The 21,398-nt window shown below is 41.8% G+C and overlaps 2 protein-coding genes and 1 long non-coding RNA gene across 4 annotated transcripts in view; 1 reads left to right on the top strand and 2 right to left on the bottom strand.

The window, feature by feature from the left end:
* Positions 1-274: 274 nt before the first annotated feature.
* C5H10orf82 (chromosome 5 C10orf82 homolog) lies at positions 275-8,542 on the bottom strand. Its single transcript, XM_033149562.1, has 6 exons — positions 8,421-8,542; positions 7,359-7,429; positions 5,285-5,506; positions 1,660-1,846; positions 1,265-1,362; positions 275-477 (listed from the first exon to the last, which is right to left on the bottom strand). Exons 2-6 carry the CDS (start codon positions 7,414-7,416, stop codon positions 308-310), a joined length of 735 nt encoding a protein of 244 aa, XP_033005453.1. The 5' UTR covers positions 7,417-7,429; positions 8,421-8,542; the 3' UTR covers positions 275-307.
* A 133-nt stretch (positions 8,543-8,675) lies between these two features.
* Positions 8,676-19,151, top strand: LOC117046972. The gene is made up of 2 exons (XR_004426643.1): positions 8,676-8,879; positions 19,015-19,151. It is a non-coding gene; the product is annotated as an uncharacterized LOC117046972 (long non-coding RNA).
* HSPA12A (heat shock protein family A (Hsp70) member 12A) overlaps positions 14,685-21,398 on the bottom strand; it is a 51,286-nt gene continuing 44,572 nt past the window's right edge. Inside the window, exons 7-12 of one of the 2 annotated variants that reach the window (XM_033149561.1) lie at positions 20,710-20,881; positions 19,084-19,170; positions 18,843-18,947; positions 17,307-17,565; positions 16,648-16,751; positions 14,685-16,182 (exon numbers count right to left, since the gene is read on the bottom strand). In XM_033149561.1, the coding sequence (XP_033005452.1) occupies positions 15,548-16,182; positions 16,648-16,751; positions 17,307-17,565; positions 18,843-18,947; positions 19,084-19,170; positions 20,710-20,881 (1,362 nt within the window). In that variant the 3' untranslated portion in view covers positions 14,685-15,547. The remainder of the gene's footprint in view (positions 16,183-16,647; positions 16,752-17,306; positions 17,566-18,842; positions 18,948-19,083; positions 19,171-20,709; positions 20,882-21,398) is intronic. The other variant, XM_033149560.1, reaches the window with a different exon arrangement.

Here is a 21,398-nt window from a genome sequence, read left to right as displayed (position 1 = left end):
TTAAACTATGCATCTTAGCATCTGAATGACCTTCCACACAGTCTCAAGATCTCTGTGCCAGCTCAAATATATAAGATATAGGGTGTGACATCAGCAGTTAGAGCAGTAACTGATGCTGCAGCAGTGATCCAGACGTGCTCCAGGCAGAAATACTGGTGTAGATTTTTTTAGAGTCAGTTTCAAAACCACAATATCTGTCTAACAACTTGATATTTTAAAATGTAAATAATGATATTTCATACCAAGTGGTTAAACAAACAACATGATAGGATTATTCTCATATAATCTCAGGTATTTCTGTATATTTTTAATTGTCTGCTGCAGTTAAGGGGATCTTCTCTTCCTTGATCGGTTCTTGAAACTTTACAGCCTTCCGTTTCTTATCAAGATAAGTACCATAGCTCACTTCGGGGTGATTGCAGACAGAACAGCTTCTGCTCACATTACCAAAGGTCTTTCCGATGCCAGAACGTTCATCTACAAGACAAAAAGGTCTATTTCAATGCTTAAAGCCAAGTGCCAAGTACAGTCAAGGGGTCTAAATGTTCATTGCAGTTTATGGAGAGGCTCAGATTGGTGGGCTCCCATCCGTAAGGTGAGTACTTGCAGGGGCATAATGTGGGAGGCAGCAGGGCCTATAACCCTGGGGGCACAATTTTGAGGGGGCAAAACCCATGTGCACACACAAAGGGATCATGAGGCAATAAACACTTTATACTTTGAACTGAACTGTGTGGGAAAGGGGTTTTCTTAACAAGGAGCTCTGGAAAAGGCTGGAAAGCAGGAAGATGCCAATGGTCTGCTAGATGGCTTTGCTGGAGCTGTGCATACTCTGCTGATCATAGTGGTCAAAGTGTGGCATAGTATCAGCAACAGATGGTGGGCCCAGCATAACAGGATATGGGCCAACTGACTTCTACAAGACTAACAAGGTCTTCCTTGGAGGCAAAGGGGCTCTTGTGTGCCCTGCTTCAGAACACCTGTTCAATCAACTCAATGAAGATATAGTAGAAAGCATGATAACCTTTGACTGAGTTATTTTAACTCACATGTCCAAGCAAGGCACATGAAGACCCTTTCCCTCTGAGGACCAAAACAAATCAAGCAATACCCCTATCATCACCAAGCACCAGCCTTTTTTTTTTTTTTTTTTGGTGCTGACTCTCTTCTTCTCCAGTCCAAGAGTTGAGACAGGTGAACATGGTCTTGTGAACAGGCTCACAGTAAGTGGCCAGTTTCAAATAATACAGTCCTAAAGCCTTACGTGGAATATGCCCAGTATACTTAGGCATCATCCCTTCCGGCCTGTAGAATCTCTGGTATGGGCGTGATTCTATGGGTTTGGTTGCAGGGATCTCTTTCCTACAAAATAAATAAAATAAATTATATTTTGGTGCTTGCCATTCTCCATCTTTCTTGACCATAACAACATATTATGTGCAGCTTTGGATATGACTGAAACAGTGCATGTGATAGTCTTATCAAATGCTTCTGGGAAGGCAGAATGTCTCTGGTTTTCATATGGCAAAGACAGGATAAAAAGATATATAAATAACACAATAGTTGAGCATAGATGAATGAGTAACATTATGTAACATTATAGCCACATGATTTCTCGGCTGCAGCATAGCCCAGTGAAAGATCTTTATGCCAACATACATGGATTCCTTGATAGCAGGATCCTGCTTGGCTCTGTCCAAGGAGTTCTGAAAATCTCGATAGCAATTTTCTGCCATCACATGGTAGCGAGCTCCATGACCAAACTCTGTAACCTTAGACCTGGGCACAAAGCCAGTCCAGCCTGGAATAGGTGGCTCAAGTAGACTCCTTTTTGTTTCCACAGGCCCTGCAAAGTGATGAAATAGGCAAAACACAACACAAAGGAATACAGATAAATAAAGAAACACAAGCTCACACAACTCTGTATGCAATTATGTAGAACTTACCAAAGATCAAATATAAAGTGATGAAATGGGGCATTAATTGAAAGCTTACTGAGGCTAAAAATAACCCTACACAGAGTGAGGAGAACGACACAAATGGGGCCCATTGCACTAGCACTATGTTCTTCAACTTGCACAATGTCTTTTCCACTGAGTCTGGCTGGTAGATCTTGGGGCTCTATTAAAACATGAAGTAGATCTGACAAGCTTGAAATCTGTGAAACCTTGTATTACTCCATCATCAGCCAACCATTGCAAAGAATTTACTACAGGAAGGAAGGAAGATTTACTACAGGTGCTCTTTAAAAGATTCCAGTTTCAAGAGAAAGGGTCTAAGTGGAAAAGAGTTGTATATAATTCCCATCAGTGAGAAAGAGAAATAACAGTTCTATATAGCTCATGGGTTTGATCAAGAATCCAAATATTCTGAGAGAAGACTGCTGAAGAGGTCCTAAGGAATGTTCAAAGCTAGAGGTTACAAGCACTCTTAGTTCTCCATTTACAGTATTTAGAGACACCAAGTGCTGGCTGCACTCCAGCAAGTGTAGAGCCTAAAGCAAATTCCACTGTGCTAGGTAGTAAGTAAAACCATGGATATCATTGCTCAAGTGTTAACAGTCTGTGTTATGGCAAATTTGCTAGGTAATCATATATACTAATAGCAATGTAAATTATCCAAGCACAGCCAAAATACCACAATCCATGTACAACAGGAAGGTATCAGGAGGCTTTGAAGGACCAAACTTTGCAAAAGTACAAACATAATTTTTTTTGGGGGGGACCCCAAACAGCCCAATGAGGACTGAGCATGCTCAGTGGCCATGGACAGCCGACCAACTGTTGTGCTGAATGTGGGGGGGGGGGGAACGGGACAGAAAAGCAGGTGAGAAGGTGAATGGAATGGAACATCATGAATGGGAGTAAATCACACTGCAATATTTTGTTGCAAGTCTTATGGTACTTGCATATTAGGTTTATACAAGTCTGAAGCTTCCCTTTTGGAAGAAGTAATTCAGAATGTATGTTGCTTCCTTTCTATTTTTCCAGCTGAGCTTTAGAGGTCATGGGGCAGGTCCATGTAGCTGTAGATAAAAAACTCAAGACAGAAAGCAATTTCTGTTGCTCTTCATCTGTAATAACAAAGCTATTAGAGACCTTTGTCATGGTTTAGTGCTGCTAGTTGCAGAGATAGAGTTTCTCTCTCTCAAAAGACCTGGAGAAAGTGACTGTTACTTTTCTCAAAGAGGGAACCGTCATTACCCCCTTAACCACCACAATTCATCAAAACAGACTTAAGATCGCCTCTGCCTTCCCATGCAACATTCAGGCCACATGTGGATCACTGCCGTGAGCTCCCCCTATGGCAAAGCAAAAAGGCTTTTGCTACTAGAATTTGTCATCTGTGCACGACAGCACAGGAACAAAGGTCAGTGTTTTGCTTTAAAAGAAAATGAAAAGCTGCCTAAAAGTTTCCACATTCTGTGAAAAAGAAAAGAAGAGAAAACATTCACAGACAGCTTTTTGTGTGTGCAATGACTCACACAGAACTTTTACTCCACTGCTCAATCAACTGAAACTGCTTACAAATAACAGGAATGAAGATGGAAATCTGTCCTATGGCAGAAAGCTGAAAGCTCAGACTTATCTGTTACACCACGTTGGAGGGAGTTAGGAAACAGAGTCAAGAAGGAAAGTTTGTGTCAAGACCTGGACGTGGGCTAGTAAGGCGCAGGAACAAAACAGTATAGTGGTATAGCCACAAGTGGAACATGCCCTGATCTAAGGTCAGGTTACATCAGTGGCACAACCAGCAGTTTGTGGGTTTCTTTTAAGAAGAAGAAGAGTTTGGATTTGATATCCCGCTTTATCACTACCCGAAGGAGTCTGAAAGCGGCTAACATTCTCCTTTCCCTTCCTCCCCCACAACAAACACTGTGAGGTGAGTGGGGCTGAGAGACTTCAAAGAAGTCTGACTAGCCCAACGTCACACAGCAGCTGCATGTGGAGGAGCGGAGACACGAACCTGGTTCACCAGATTATGAGTCTACCACTCTTAACCACTACACCACACTGGCAGAGGCAGAGATGGAATCACTAAAGCATTAAAGGTGATGCTCATGTTTCAGGTTAGGGTTAAAGATGATGCCCTGGGTCTGTTGTTATTAATTAATTAATTTCAGTCATGAAGCATTTCTTATGAAGTATTGTGAAGCAATTTCACAAGACTCTGTGTATGTGTATATTTGTGCATTTTTTTAAAGTTACATATATAAATACAATTTCAAATCCAATACAGATACAGACTAGGATAAAAAAAGATCTCGACTTAGAAGGCTTGTTAAAGGTGAAAGTCTTCAACAGACAACAAGAAGATGGAAGAGATGGCGCCTGTCTCATATGTAACCAGTGAGATTTCCAAAAGGCAGGTATGCAACAGATCACCTTTGTATGGCAAAGGCCTTCTGGCAAGACAATACCTGCAGGATGCCCTCTCCTGCAGAGAACACAGATCAGATAGGGATATGAAGGGAAGAAGGTGTTTTAGGAATCCTGGTCACAAACTGCACAGGGCCTTGTATAGCACCTTGAACAGAGCCTGTTAGTGAAAATGTTGAAGCAGGCAAACATGGTGGATAAGTATGCTTATCAGGATGGGTGGAAGGTTTCATTTTAAACTAAATTTCATTTCTAGATCAGCAATGTGTACATAACATGCCATGCCAAGCCAAGCTTCTTTTTCTTCCTTTTCTTCCTCCCTTCAGTTGCATGCCCTAAGCTAGCTCACTGCTAACATGACATCTGCTCCCTTTGTAACCCTGTATCTGCTCAGAGGGCAAGCATCACGAAAAAAGGAGGCTTCCACTTGAATGGGAACCATACAGTTTAACTCAGTCTAGCAAACCAGCCACCAAGCTGGCAGCAACCACCCCCTGCCCCCTTGAGTCTGGCCTTAAATATTCAAACCTGCCACATATGACGGTGACTCTAAGGGTGCTACGTGCAATGAGTTTTCTAGAGTGGAAGCTTCTCTGTGACCCAACTCCTCTCCACACCATATGCTTACAGCACATTCAAAGTGCATGGCTCCCCTTCAAAGAATCCTAGGAACTGTAGTTTGTTAAGGGCACTGGGAATTGTAGCTGTAACGGGTCAACTACAGTTTTAAGGATTCTTTGGGGGAAAGCCATGATGTGCTTTAAAGGCATGGTGTGGGTGTGAAAACAACATGGACTCTGCTACTCTGCAGAAACTTGGGATCAAGAACTGCATCTCCAATAACTGTATAATAGTGGAACAGATTTGGCTAAACCCAAATTGATTAGAAATGAGGCATACTATACCCAGCACATTTGGATGGTGTTTGCTATTATAGTCATCAAGTGCGTTTATTATTTCTTCATTCGAGCAAAGAGGTGGCAGCTGGGGTGTTGTAGCCGCTGTGACCCTCAGTTCTTCCATTTGGTCACATTTTCTCTGAGTAGCCTCACGAAACGCATTCACACACCACACAGAATCATTTCCGTAGCTAGTTCCAATTCGGTAGAATCTGTAAGGGATGTAGCCTGGAAAGTGCAACAGAAGTTCACAACCATCATGAAGAAGCCATCAGCAGACTAGTCTAGGCTTTCCTTCAACAAAATTTATTGTGTCTGTCTGCAGCCCCAGGACTATTATAAGGATAATCACACTGTTTACTCATTATTTGTGTATACAGGCTTCATACAGTCCATGGTGGGAGCCAACTTAACATTCTGTTGCATTCATAGTAAATGCGTCAAAAGGATGATCTGGTGGGTCATATACATGGGCTTTTAGCTCCAGCCCTTTTCAGAGCCCTTACCTGCCCATCGCCAGCTTATCACTGTGACATTTGTTGCCATTTGATTAATTTACACAACATGAAATGTGGGTGTTTCCAGACACGTTTTGCAGCTGCCATGCATACTGATTTAGTGTTTGATGCCTGCAAAACTGGGTGCTGTTGATTCCCAGGCTTTTAGTCAGAGGGTAGGTATGAGTGTTGGAATTCTTCACAATAAAGTGAAGTTCAGCTTTCCGTCACCCTTCCTGGCATTTCAAAGCCTCCTGTCACACTACCAACCACTGAGATTTATACCCAAGCAACTAGAAATTTAGCAGATGTCTGAGAGTCTCAACATTTTGTTTTCCAAAACAGCCAGTGTCATTTGTAGATAATTAATAAAAATGTTAGAATAGAGCATGTATTAGCAATATTTTGCAGGTGTGCCCACTGTACCTGCCTATTTTATTTAGTTATGCTTTCTGTTTTTATTTATTTAAGGTATTGTATATTGTCAGTCATGCAAGGTAACTCAGCAGAGTTCATAATAAGAATTTTCAATAAAATACAGTTATGCAATCAAAGTACTACCACCACCCTCAAAGTTGTACCCTGAGAATTCAGAGAATTCATAACAACATTCTAGTTCTCATTATCACTCAGAGGCATTTCTGCAGCAACATACCCGGTACTTCTCTCTCTCTCTCTCTCTCTCTCTCTCTCTCTCTCTCTCTCTCTCTCTCTCTCTCTCTCTCTCTCACACACACACACACACACACACACACACACACACACACCCTCTGCAGGTAAGAGACTCTAAAAAATACTGAGTGCAGAATAGAGCCTAATTTGCCAGTATAAAATAGCTATCCAGATCTTCAGAAAGAGAGCAAGGTATGTGCTTGTGTTTTGGTGTCTCAGTACAGTGTAAGGGGGGAGCATGAAATCTGTGGTGCAGTTAGGTAGTTGTAGACTCTAGACTTAGCAGCCTTATGAGGGGACCTATTTAGATAGTATTGTGTACTGTATAGTATTACTCTTCACCAATAATATTGTTGTTCTGCATTTGGGGCTCATCCTATCACTCTGCTAGTGATGTAAGTCAGTGGTCAGGGATGATGGGAGTTGTAGCCCAGCAACTTGTAGACGCAAGGAGCATCAGCTCCCCACCCCTTGGGAGAGAGCCTGAGACTGAAAGGTGTTTTCCTTCATCCATCAGGCAAGACTAAGGTGCTTGGTCAATCCTCACTGCAGGCATAGGCAACCTTCCGCCCTCTGGATGTTTTGCCCTATAACTCCTATGATCCCTAGCTAACAGGACCAGTGGTCAGGGATGATGGGAATTGTAGTCCAAAACATCTGGAGGGCCGAAGGTTGCCTATGCCTGCCTCACAGCATACAATAGCAAATATATACCTTTAACAGGCTACTAAAATCGTAATCCTGTTTATTACTGCTTTACTGAGTACAAAGTGCATCAAAACAAAGTGGGAGCCAATGTGAAAAGCCGTGATTATTTGGCTGCCCCTTTTAGCATGTTATTTTGCTCTCTGCCAAGTTATCAGCTGAGAAATGGGAACAAAGCTCAGGCCAAGACTCCCGGTTTTTTTTACCTGTATATCCTGGTATCAAAGGGTTGCGCTCATCTACTTGTCGCTGAAATGGTTCCATGCTTTTTCAAACTCTGATGAAAGAAAGTTAAGACTTGCAACCGAATCGAGACTCTAATATTAATAAGCCTGTTGTTCAAGAATTATCCCAATCGAAACATATTGGTGTTTCAGGTTGTCAGAACCTTTAAGTCAGAGGTTGCAGAAGTACAATTCCCAGACCTACCCATCAGCCATGCTGCCTGGGGCTGATGGAAACTATAACTCAGCAGCAGCTAGACGGACCACAAGGGAGCCACCCCTGTTGTAAGCAGTCATCCATTTCTCTGTGTTAAAACATTAGGAAAGAACCATCGCCTCTCTGCATATGAACAAACTATGGCCAGCAAGTCATCCAAGCAGACTCAAAACTCTTTAGACTTCATTTCCAGTACAACTCTAGTTATCCTGCACATGCCCAGTTAGTAAGAATATGGAGTTCAATGGGGCTAGTTGGGACTGCTGCGTTGCTTGGTCAGGAAAGCCTGGAAATTTCCTGGAGGAACTAAACCCTTCCAAATGAGAACAAGGGCCTATTATTCTATTCCAAACCGCAGCCAGCCTCTGGGAAGCTCACAAGCTGAGAGTTACACCCAAGCTTGCCTTCTGGTTTCTCCCCAGTATTTGGTGCTCAGGGATACAGTGCCTCTGAACATGAAGGTTTCATTTGGGGATTTGATAGGCTGTTCCCATGCTGTTGATAGCGAGAGCAATGAAATTGCCTAATCCGTTAGAAAGCTATTTATGTTCCTGGCTGCCACAGGCACACATCCTGCAGAAAGGATCCAGCAGCCTTGCGTTACCTTACTAGCGCCATTGGCTTCTGCAGCTGCAATGTTTCATGTCCTCAGAACACAAAGGAGATAGGAAAGGGGGGGCGGGGCGAGAATAACAGTATTGAGATTGGCAAAAACAAATGCAGGTGCATGAGGGCTAAAGACAAAGGGTGTAGCGAGAGAGGGAGCAAACAATGGTCAGCTACTGACAAGAGAGAGAAGAAGATGTGGCAGCCCTGGAAAGGCTGACCTGTACAGGAGAGATTCCCCCCAAACGAACAATTTGCTCAGGAAGCCGGGACTGGGCCTTTTACCATGACAAGCTCTGCGAGGAATACCATCCCCCAAGCTGGCTGCTTCCTTGCAACCTTTTACAAGAGAGCTCAAGCTATAGTGCCGCGCCCCTCCCATGGCATTGTGACCTCATCCACATGACCTTTACAACACGTGCAGGGAACAGAGAGGCTTCCGGAGCGTAGCTGCGACGCACAGGCAGAATCAGGACTAGCATCATCTGTACAAGAGGCCTTCCTTTCTGCTGGATGGTGCATCATGTTAGAAATAACTTTTAACGCAGGAGCCATAAATAATCAGCAGAAGACATCTTCCTTCACAGTTTACTGTGTTTTATTTGACACTTTTTGAAGAGCACAGTACTCAGAAGATGCAACAGTGAAAAGCTGTGATCTGCTCCAGGACTTTAAGTGAGGTTTGTAGTCTTGCACAGGGAAGAAATTGAATGAGATTACAATGATCAGATGTTTATTTATTTATTTTTTACAATATATTTGATGAGTTATCAAAGCAGAGATGAATATTGTAGCATTATGCCCAACAACCTTTGCACAATGTGTTGTGGTTTAGAGTGTGTAAATAATGCAGTTTTGCTACTGCAGTTACATCACTGCAAGAAAATTACATCTTTTAATAATATATTCCAACGCTTGTTTATTTGGATTACTGCAAGGTGCTTAGAGCATTGGTTGAGGTTTCTTTAACAGCACTGGGATGGATCCAGTTTAAGACTACAATCCTATACCTACTTACCTGGCAACTCAACAGGGCCTACTTCTGAGTAAACATGTATAGTATTGCACTTAGTTGAATTTAGTTCCTTTTGAAATCAATATGAAACATTTGTCATGACTTAAATCATGTCGCTTATTTCAATGGGAACTAAATTCAACTTAATCCACATCCGGCTCACAGTATTTTACAAACTCTGCCATCATTTTTAATTTCCAGGTTTATGGTCAGTTGCTTTGGTTTTCCATTGTTGGGTTCAGACAGAAACTTCCACAGAAAGCAAAGCAAGTTTTGCTGTCAGGGTAAAAGTTTGGGTCTCTGTTATATGCCACAGAGCAGAACCTTTCCCTTAAATTTCTATTGATCAAGATCTGTAAACAACAACAACCAACCAACCCTGCAGCAGAAAACACATGGGAAATTGTGTTTCTTGCTCTCATCTGGCAAACATCTATCACTTTACCAGTTTCTACGGTACTTACAAGTGAACATCCATGTGCCACTTCCTTTAAATTTAGCATAGGGCTCATACAAAAGCCTGTAGTTATAGCATCGCATTCTATTTCTAAAAGGTTCCCTTAGACACCAAACCTAATTTGCTATTATTTGGGAGAATAGGGATGGATTCTAAGTGGCAGAGAGCATGCCCAGCAAAATTATACCGCTTTTGGGGGCTGATGAAGATGGGGCGGGGGAAATAAGCTTTTTTAAAAAATTATAAATCTCACAATAATAGCAACAGTGCTATAGCAGAGTTTTAAAAACTAGTTACTGAAGTCTGGTTATATTTAAATATTCAGTACACATAACAGCCAGTTCAGTAGCCCAAACAGTACTTCAGCCAACATATTTGCAGTTGCCTTAGTTTCATGTACTTCAGAGGGATTCAGATGGGCAAGAATACAGGCTTAAGTGGTCGGTCTGCTGCATGATGTATTTCTAAGGAGCTGCTGCCATCCACGAGTTATCTCCCTTCATTGGCTGCAAGCACACTGAGCAAATTACATCAGGGGAATTAATCAGATCACTCACATACCTCCATCGGAAAGAAGTTCTTTCTTGTAAACCGCTGTATTGCTATGCAAAATTTAGCTCACCTAGATCAATATAATTTTCTTACTATCCAAGTGAAATAATATCCCTGTAGAAGTTTAGGGAATAGGATGGAAAACTTAAAAGTTTGGTGTGATAATTTTGTGGATAATTTATAGACCGAAATCTCAGGATTGCAGGTTTATAGCACTTTTAACCTGCAATGACAGCTATTTTGATAGACATTCAAATGTACTATTAATGCAAATATGCGAATACACATAATTTTTATACATACTTTTGTTCACAGAAGAGAAAGCGTAAGAGGTTTTATAGTACACTTTGTAGTGTTCTTCCATACAGAAAGTAGAATCATGCTTCTAATAACAATGTATTAGGGAAACACCCCATATTTAAAATATATAGAAGCAATGGCTAAAGACAATTTAGTGCGAATATTTTCTTCAACGTATGTTAGAAAACTGATGAATTAAAATTTGTCTGTGTGATGAAAAGGGAGTTTAACATTTTAAGAGCTGATTTGTCAACTTGAATATATGATGTAATCTGAGGACTGGCCATCTAATCATGTTTTGTGACTGGGAGAAAAGAACCAAATGAGACTATTTATCCCAGTTATGGAAAGGAGAAAATGAGCAAGAATATAAAGATAGCTTTCTGCTGCTGTAAAGGATCAGAAATGACTTACAGTTACAGAAATAATGGCTGGATAGCGTCTTAGGAGATTCTCACTACCAGAGATCAATTTATCTATGTCCTTTTTGGATCCTCCTTGCCACCATGGCAGTTTCCAGCAGTGGGGCTTAATAGTGTTTGGTAAGGATTTTGCGGGAGTTCCTGTAGAATGAAATCTCTTCCTAATACAGATATGGAATAATGTGAAGGAGGGCAGCTTTAGCTGAATGCAACCAGTGCAGCACCTCTCAGCCAGAGACAACAAGGTGTAGGGTTACTGCTCTTTTGCTTATTGCTCACTCAGAGAAGGCAGGTGAACAGGGACAAGCTGCAAAAGGAAGCAATGTAGCAGGACCAGGAAAACTGGTAGTGGGATCCTTGGCCCTGGCAGGTGCCCGGTTATACCAGGCCCCTGCTTCTTTGACTGCATGTATGATGAAGATGCAACAACTTGAAACAATGCTTTTCCAAGACAACTGGGATTCTGAGAAGAGCCATGTCACAAAGCAAGGAAGTAGTCATGTAAGATGAGCTTGTGTTGTATCTTCCAGCCAGCAGTTGCCTAACAGAAGATGTAGCAGACCGAAAGGAGTCCAACACAATTAATATCAAGCAATTTAGCTTGCGCACCCCTGGTGTTCTAGCTTATGACGACATATGCATTCTGTTCTAGTCTAGTAGGGGCCTGCACGGCTGGCAAATCACCAAGTCAAATGCAATGAATCGGCCATATTTTGTGGCCATTCTGGTACTTGAGAATCCCTCTTCTTCTTCTTTTTTTTAGAGTACCTGGCAGGCAGCAAGCTGCACTCTCCATATGTGGCCGGTGGTCTGTGTTTAGCCTGAATCTAGTAATAAAGAGATATCATTGAAATAAAACATACGGTTTGAAACTGGAGATCATTTGGGGGTAAGAAATGCCCCAAATGATAATCTAGTTTTCAGGTAGGAAAGGAAGACCTGATGTACAAAAGGCCTTTAACCATTGTCATTCCTATGCATTACTTCAAATGGAACTGGGGCGGTTAAAAAGAATTCAAAACCCAAAGGTGTGTCTGTATGCTATTCTTTGCATAACAAGAAGAGTGTGGGATTGTCTGACACTCTTCATGCTCCCCTCCTGTTATTACAAGATCAGCATTGTGCATTTCATATCTCACCATCTTTAAAAGCCTATAATTACTGAAGCAGACTGTGAAACTATGTTATTTAAAATTAACCACTGAATGCAAATCAACAGAGGTAAAGAGCACTCTGTACAAGAAAATAGCACTTTAGAAAGAAAGCATCTGTACAATATTTAAATATTGTATATACATCACATAATATTGTCCATAGCTCACCCAAAGGAGTTGCTTATTTGTAAACCATGGAAGGCCACACACACTTACACATATAGAAAAACAAATCATTTGCCTTTGACAGGATGAAAACAAAGGAAAGCCAGCATGCACACTTTCTAATTATTCAGTAGAATAATTATTTAAGGAACAGCAAGCTAGATACTGTGACTAGAATTATCCAATCCATCCCTGTGATAGCTAATTCAGCAAAGCTTATTCACATTCTATCAGGGAATTATATAATGGATATAATGCAAATGGTGCCCCTTTTAAATTCTTCACTGAATTTTTAAGCATTTGCACAATGGCCCCTAAAATATGACTTAAGCGCCTGATCAATAATCTTGCATTTTTAAAAGTAAAAAGGGGCTATGGCTTTTCACTCATGCATAGCTAACTGGAAAAGGGTGTAACTACACAATTACGGTAATGTTCTGGTGCCTTGGAAGCATGATTGGGGTTCAGTGGATCACAATGTGTTTTCAAAATGTTGTGGGTGGGGAAACATGGCTGACCTTCCCCATCGGTGTTGAGGGTGTCTGGCTGCAAATCCAGTACATCTGGAAGTGACTACATATCAAAAGCCCTGTATTGTGGCTTTAGACTGCATGGCATGGAAGCTGCCTCCACGCTGCAAATTGCCAGTCTTGAAGGACCTGCAGCACAGAGAAACTTATTTTCCCCAAGCCACCTCTAATCACATTTGGTATGTAGTAATGCAGAACTGTGGGATGCGGGTGGTGCTGTGGTCTAAACCACAGAGCCTAGGGCTTGCCGATCAGAAGGTCGGTGTTTCGAATCCCCGTGACGGAGTGAGCTCCCGTTGCTCGGTCCCTGCTCCTGCCAACCTAGCAGTTCGAAAACACGTCAAAGTGCAAGTAGATAAACAGGTACCACTCTGGCAAGAAGGTAAATGGCATTTCCATGCGCTGCTCTGGTTCGCCAGAAAGCGGCTTAGTCATGCCGGCCACATGACCCGGAAGCTGTATGCCGGCTCCCTCGGCCAATAAAGCGAGATGAGTGCCGCAACCCCAGAGTCGTCCGCGACTAGACCTAATGGTCAGGGGTCCCTTTACCTTTATCTTTAATGCAGAACTGCAGGCCATGTGCGAATCCAGGGAATTGTTAGGTAGACGCAGTCACACCACATCACAGTTTAAAGCAACTTCTGTGTTTGGGTTTCTTATGTTCAGCTGCTCTAATTCACACTGGGAAGGGATCTAGTTTGTTGCCTAAAGCTTTTGAGTTTTGAAGCTGGCAGTGTTCAAGATATGTGCCATGTTCCTTTCTTAAGTTGTGTGGGAGCAGAAACAGAGGAGTCTCTCATTTTTAGAGAAACAGTGTTCATGCTCCCTCTGCAGGCCAAATGCAATACAGCTGAACTTCCTGTCCTGTCTACACATAAAAGGTAAAGGGACCCCTGACCATTAGGTCCAGTCGTGTCTGACTCTGGGGTTGTGCACATATCTACTGGCAATCCCCCCCAATAGATTTTAAGCTTCTTCCGGATGTACTTTATCACAGAAGCTGGTGAGGAGGAAAGTTGGAAATTGCCTACTTCGTGGCTTATGTATGCAGGGTTGAGAATGGGAAAGCAAGTATTTTGGACGCAAATGAATGACAGGTAACTAACTACTCTCTATAGAGTTGTGGATGTAACAACCTGTTTTCTTTCTCCTGGTGAATCATTCTAAATAACAATAAGCATTTTATATAGTTCTTTCATGAACAGGTGAAATGTTGGCCCAGTATAAAGGTATCCCTTTTCTTTTACTGAATCTCACTTTCTAGGACCAACACAGTATTTATTTCCTGTTTCTTAACATGTATGTGAGAGGTAATGAAAATGGTTCCTTGCATTCTCCAACCTGAGAATAGAGGTGCTTTCTGGGCAGCTACTGCTACCATACCCCTTCGTTTCTTTTGCATGAGGTCTGCCCAACAGCTAGCTGGAAGCATTTTTTTTTTAAAAAAATTAAAAATCCCCACCTACCACATAAAGTCCAGAAGGAAAATGTGAGGTGGGAGCTCTTAAACTTGCAAAAACTGTTGAGAAGGGAGATTTTTGAAAAACATCTCTTTCCAATGAACAAAAAAGAAGAAATACTCAAATACTTGGGCTACAATGTTAATGGCTAATTCAGGTGTCGTTGGACTGTAACTCTCACCATCTCTGACCATTGGTGATCTGACTGGGACTGGTGGAAATTGGAGGGCTACAGGTTCCCCTATTCCTGGATTAATCAGGTTAGATTAACATTTCGGGTAGATCCACTGGAATCATTGCACTTGATCAGCTAGCCTGTGCCATTGATTCCAGTGGGTCTGCTCTAGGTATCACAAAGTCTGGATCCAACACATTGTTTTAAATACAATGTGTATTTACATAAACTATACAAACTGCAGGTGGAAAACATCATCCCTTTCCCCTTCACCTCAAAAGGGTGTGCCTGTCCTAAGATGATATTGTGTATCTTATCTCCTAATTTGAAATGTATGCTCCTTGCAATACTTAGTGAATGTTTTGCAAATTTAATTGATTCCTTTAAATGGGCTGCAGCCTTAACAAATCTACTTTGTGGCTTGGAAGTTTGCTAAAACAGAAGCAAAAGCCACCAGAAGCAGTCATCCTATATCCCCAACAAGTAAATGTACTTTGCCTGGGTGGTAAGTGCTGTTTTTTTTCGTATTTTACAAAGAAAGGCTAGATACTTCACCTCTAGCACTCGTATTAAAGCATATAAATAAGAGAGGTCTGGTTTTAAAACTACTACATACCTATAAATCTCCACTGACAATTAACAGCAGCACTTGAGAGGACCACTTTAATTTAGGGCTGCAGTGATGACCTCCTGCTGTCCGAAGCAGACTTGTTGGTATCAGTGAGACAGCTTGCCATTTGCTGTATTAGGGTCTTCAATGTAGGACCATGAATACGAGCTTTGACATTTTGGGCCCCAAATACAGCACATGTGGAATACTTCCAGTAAAACTATTTGTTTTTCCAATCAAGAGGGCAGTGATATTTCAATGACTAATTCTCACAATGCATTTAGCCATTTTGGATTATTCCGTTTGATGTTTAGCACCTGATAACCATGTAAATTTTGGATTCCTGAACAGATAATTTTGAGAACAACAACAACAAAAATGCCTGACGTTTCCCTTCTAACTGTTCTCTCCTTTTTCCGTCTGGCTGAAATGCAAGTCCATTTTGGTGACACATGAAAAATGAGAGAACAGAGTGTTGAACTAACAGGTGGTGGGCATGGGAGGAGCATTAGTAGTTTAGGAAATCAATACCAGCTTTGACACTTTTAGAAGTGGCAACGTCAATTGCCATGGCTTTGATCTCAGTGTCCCCAAATTGCATTAGTGTTTTGATCTCCCTCCTGCTTGGCGCGGACGTATCAGTTCCTGTGAGATCCAGGCGCAGAGTGCCACACTTCTTCACCCCTGGCTCAGTAATGAAACTGACGTGGTCATGTTCCGAGCTGTAGATGTTGATCACGATGACCAGCTGCGAAGGCTTGGCAGGTGTATAGCTGCGCGACACAGTCTCCCCAAGAGCCACCGACTGGTCAGCAGAAATAAATTTGTCAAAGACATCCGTGCACCAGCGGGTGCCATCTTTAACTAGCAGCTTTTCTGCAGGATGCTTGCCCTCCACGTAACGATTCAGGACCCCTACCCCGTAGGTCAGGGGAGAGCGGCGCACTTTAATGACAGCAGGATCCAGACCAAATAAGACTGCTCCTTTGAGGATAGTGAGCCCCACATCCTGAGGAATAATGATTCGGCATTTGGAGCCAAAAGCATTCTGGACAGCTTGCTGTAGTAGCGGAGCTTCAGCAAATCCGCCCACCAGGAAGAGGAACTTCACATTAGTTACTTCTGGCTTTTCAAACAAATCACCTTGTTGGAGAGGAAAATCCACATGGTCAGAATAACAGTAATACCTTTGCAGGTAATAAGAGAACAGAATGACAAATGACAGGAAAACTCACTAAATGGATCCAGTTACAGGTAGGTAGCCGTGTTGGTCTGCCATATTCAAAAAAAAAAAATCCTTCCAGTAGCACCTTAGAGACCAACTAAGTTTGTTCTTGGTATGAGCTTTCGTGTGCATGCACACTTCTTCAGATACCAAATGGAGTGAGAGGAATCCAATATGATTCACAGAATGACATTGTGATGGAATCAAAGTAGACTAGGTGCTCTTCAGATCTAGAATGTTGTATCCAACTAAGTTCTACTCACTTGGCATTCTTTTCCACCAATGTTAGTTCTCAGAGTAACCCCATTGACTAAGTTAGGTCTGTTCATGTCAGTGGCCCATTTAGAAGTCCTTAGACATTCAAACACACCCTTGATACTTACTGAGATGTTGTATGATTTCATCAATGGTAGGCTTGAAGAGAGCATTCATTGCATCGGGACTCATCCTCAGCATTCCTTGTGATGACCACTTCACAAAATCTACACTGTAAACAGGACATGATAAGAAAGTTAACGATAAAAGATGGTTAATGAAATGCTGCTCACTTAGCCAAAATAATGTTACTAACTCAAGGTGTTGTTTCAAAAAGCTAGAAATGAAAGGATTCCAATGTCATATCCTCACTATGTAACCAATGAGATTTTTTATTTACATTAGCTAAGGCCATGATAAATGGAACATCTTCATGCAATGGGAGAGTAAGTGGGAGACCACCCATGCTGAAGAAAAGGCTGCTTTGGTTTGCCTTCTGTCAGTTTTTTCTTTCTACCATGATGTTCAGGTGCCAACGAAAGAAAGTTGACCCCTGAGATATTGTAGAATTTGCTTTAGAATTTGTTTGGGGTTTTTTGTATTTTTATCTTTGATGCCTCAGGCCATGAAGCAGTTTGTATATTTCATACAATAGAATGCCATCTCCTTCACATATTGCCAGGAATTAATTTTCTTCAGTCTTACTTGGACTGATTATTTCTTTTTTTGCATGTGTGGCAATGAACACAAGAATCTCTTTGGATTCTGTTAACTTAAAAGTACTTACTTGCTTTTCCTTAAGGCGTGTTCCACACTGTGTCCTCGAAATTTCTTGTAGTAGTCAATGAACGAGAAAGGCAGGGTGATGTTGAGTGGGTTAGTCCGATCTGGTGCTGCTGCCCTTTTGCGTGATTCAAACGCTATCATCAGATCAACCCAGGCAGCAGGCCGCTTGATTTTAAATTGTTCAATAAAATCTTCTCCAAATATTTTACACAGGAGTCTTTCAAATTCATAGTCTACCCCTAAGGAACCGTGCGGCCCACCTGCATCAGAGACAATTAGAACCGTTAAACAAACATATTTGCTTAAGGAATGATGCGACCAAAATATTTTAAATATTGCATGGGCATTGCGATATGCACTTGAAAATCAAGCCATAGGAAAACATGCTGTGTGCAGCTGAGACAAACTTGGAGCTGCAACCTTAAAACACACTTAGTAGGGATTAAGTTCTGAATTCAGGGAGGTGATTATTGAGTAAGCATCCTCAGGAGGAGCATGTCATAAGCAGAATTCAGATACATGGGTGAAATTCAACTAACTGTTGCTCAGAGGAGACCTACTGAAATTAATAGACCTAACTCAGCTAACTCAGACGGTGTAACTAATGTTGTCTGTTTCTAGATACACAATTTTAATGTACTATTTATATTCTCTTCTCCCTTTCCTAAAGCTCCCATTTCTTGTCTTCTAGCTTCAACTCCTTCTAAAACTTCAAAGCCTCCCTCCTCTTTTTGACTGCCAATGCTCTTTGCCTTTCCTGAAAAATTAATAGGGGAAGCATGTTAAAGAAAAAGAAACCAATGTAAATTTACTTAACACCTGAAAGACTGGTTCCTTCCATACAAGGCTTCTCTGGTATTAAGATCAGTAGTGGAAGCCCTCTCAGTCATTCTTCCAACCTCAGAAGTTTGGGGTGTATGGTCTGGGAACAGGCATTCTCTGTGGCAGCCCCTAAGTTATGAACGTCCCTCCCCTCAGACACCTTCCCTATGCAGTTTTCAGCTAGCTTTGGACACCTGAGATGTGTGTTTTCAGGACCCACCCTATTCCTGTGACTGATTTGTTTTAACTTTTTAAATATTGATTTTTAGATTGCTATAACCTGCTTCAGAATCTGCTGGTAAAGGGTGGGTGGCGGTGATGGTAACAACAACAAACAACAACAACAACGTAATCTACTCGTTCCTAGTACAGAATCAGAGTTCCCTTGGTACAGAGCATACATATGTCTCTGGACACTGTCATCACTTCATTTAATAACAATGAAATTCAGTGGTGGACTGCATGATACAGAACCACCACTCACCTGACCTCTGGTTGGCTGCTTATCAGAAGGTAGAGAGGCGAGGCAGTGGCGAGTTCAACACGGTGCAAACACACCAGCAGAGCCAATCTGGCACTCCTGTTGGTGTGCTTGGTAAGCAGCAGCTATGTGACCCACCAGAGTACAAGTGAACAGCACTGCCCCGCTGTGCTGTCTACTACTGGTTAAATACAGATGTTCTACAATGAGTAGGAGTGAAGAATGCAGCTTCACCTGTTGCCTTGTAGAGTTCCTTTAAGTGTCCTTCAGGTAACCTTATCTGGTGGACTGTAACATCAACTGTCCCTCCTCCACTATCAACAACTATGTAACGGTCACCTGTTAATACAAGAGGAATCACAAGCCATGTATTAGAGTCAAATGATGTAACTACATTTTTGCACAGATGCTGCTGCTGTTGACAGGTCTAACCAAAAGGCAGCAAGGGCCAAGGTGACTCAGAAAAGGACACTACCTTCTTCCAACTCGGACCAGATCTCTCCTATGACATTTTCAACCATAAAGGTACGGCTTTGACGGTTACGCCGAATGTGTTCTTTAGCTAGAGGATGAGAGAGACAAAACACTAATTGTAAGAAAGCATGAACAAGTTGGATGTGTACCTTGCAGACCGCAAAATGGAAGAACACTGAAAGTCATCATATTGCTAAGCACTTGTCCTAACGTTTTGGGGATAAAAGCCGTGACCCCAATTCACAGACATTCCTTTAATTCTTACAACAAATTGGTTCTAAACAGGACAGCGGCAGCAGCTAAAGGCTTTTAAATGAACAAATTGCAGTCTCTGTTGGGATCTTCGTTGGTTCTGAATAAATCACAATTCTGCCAGCAGAGGGCGCATCAACACAGAATTTGAAGTCTGACTAAATTAAATCTGTATTAAGGGATAGTGATTATACATATATATATATATATATATATATATATATATATATGAATGATCAGGTGTGTTACCAATTTTGCAAATATACACAGTGCCAGAGACACTGCGTTCTCTGCAAAATTGCTTGCTGATTTTAAGACACTCAAGAGTCATGATAGCATAAAGACAAACTCCCATCTTCTATTTTGGTGGCCTATAAGAGAGATGCATATGTTAAACAAACCATCTGTGAACTGGGGACTCAAGATATGCACATTGTTCGTTACTATCACTTAAAAATAAAGAATAACTGTTTTAACTGCAAGCACTCTTTGTACTATGAATGAACACGGCATCATAGTTTTCTTTAGATCAAGGAAAGCAACAGGTTGGAAGTTACTCTTTTAATATCATGCTAGGAGTAGCATATAACCACAGAATTGGAAGGTCATCTACTCTAGTCCCTTGCTTAATGTACAGCTGTCCCCAGAATTGCAGTCTTGCACAATTCCTGGTTGTTTTGATGGAACTTTCCCATGAGAATGTCTCAATGGATGTTCAAAACATTTGTTCCCCAGTGCCTAGAAGAAATAGTATTCTAATTTTATGCTCACACTCATCAACAGAGATGTTATGCCACGCTTTGAATCCCTTTTAGGCAGCAGTGGCCTGTGTGGTGGAGCAGAGCCACCCACTCAAGACTTGCGTCACTACAGCTTACCCTAAACAGGGCTGGGGTGAGATGATGGCAAGGGGGAGGCTGTGCAGGCACATAGTCAGTGTGGTGCTCCTGCTGGTATGTCCAAGCAGCCCTGACCTGGCCGCCACCCTGCCCCACTCCTGTCCGGGTAAGCTACAGCAATACAGGTGTTGGGTTGGCTGCTCCCCCCCACCCAACCTGACACAGATCAATTAATCTAAGCATGTTTCCATTCTCTTCCATTCATAAAATCAGCATGGGTATAGAATTCCCCTATCCGTCTGGAAAATATTATCAGGATTTTTATTCCACCTTTGGCAAATGCTCACATTTGATAACACAGTTCCGAAAAACTGTGGAACAGCTGACAAGTCACACTTGTTAGGGCTAGCAATTACCCATCCAGGTTCTCCCAGTGTGAAATTTGGAAGACATCTTGCTATGAAAGATTTTGGCAAGAAAGGGTGAGCAGAAAATTAGGCTGAGCACTAATCATAGCCTAATTAAATCAGCCCTACCTGGTGTAAAGCCAGTGGCAATGGTCTCACTTGGGTTATAACCATTGACAGGTCCTTTGCTGCTTAAGTCTATCATCTGATGAAGGCGGAGCTTCCTGCAGTAGATGGATGCAGCCTCTGGCTCCAGGGCAATTATGAGCTGCTCAGGGTTTTCTGGGGATGCCATTCCTGCCTGTGAATAAAGGAATCAAACAAGGAGGGGAGAGGAAATGATCAGCTGAACTTTGGTTTTCAGCTGCCTCCACAGTGAAGTAGCTTTGTGAATACTGAACTTTTCATTCATTCTCCTATGGTTTTTTTCTTTTCACCTCTTATTTTCATATGCTAAGTATCATGGTTGGGGGGGGGGGGACATCCAGTTCATTTCAAGGATTCATAACTAGGAGAGATGCATGCATTTTCCCTACTGAATAGAATGCCATAACTGCATATGATATAGCAAGATAAACAAAAGGTATGTTAAAAATGAAGAGTAAATTCATCTCCTTTTCAAGTATCTATTTCAATTTCATGAAAAAGTTTCCCAAAAAGAAACAGACAACTAGCTTTGGCTTCTCTGCCTCATCAGCATCAAAACACACTTATACTGCTATCACACTCTTCCTAATGTGTAAGGAATATAAAATGCCAAATCATGTAAAGTAAACCTAATCTGTTCTGCAGGTTGCCTAGTGCGATGGAAATACCTG

The sequence above is a fragment of the Lacerta agilis genome, chromosome 5 (genome assembly GCF_009819535.1).
Source record: "Lacerta agilis isolate rLacAgi1 chromosome 5, rLacAgi1.pri, whole genome shotgun sequence".
Taxonomy (NCBI): Eukaryota; Metazoa; Chordata; class Lepidosauria; order Squamata; family Lacertidae; genus Lacerta; species Lacerta agilis.
The sequence above is the reverse complement of the archived record's forward strand: the minus strand, read 5'-3'. Positions and strand labels throughout refer to the sequence as shown.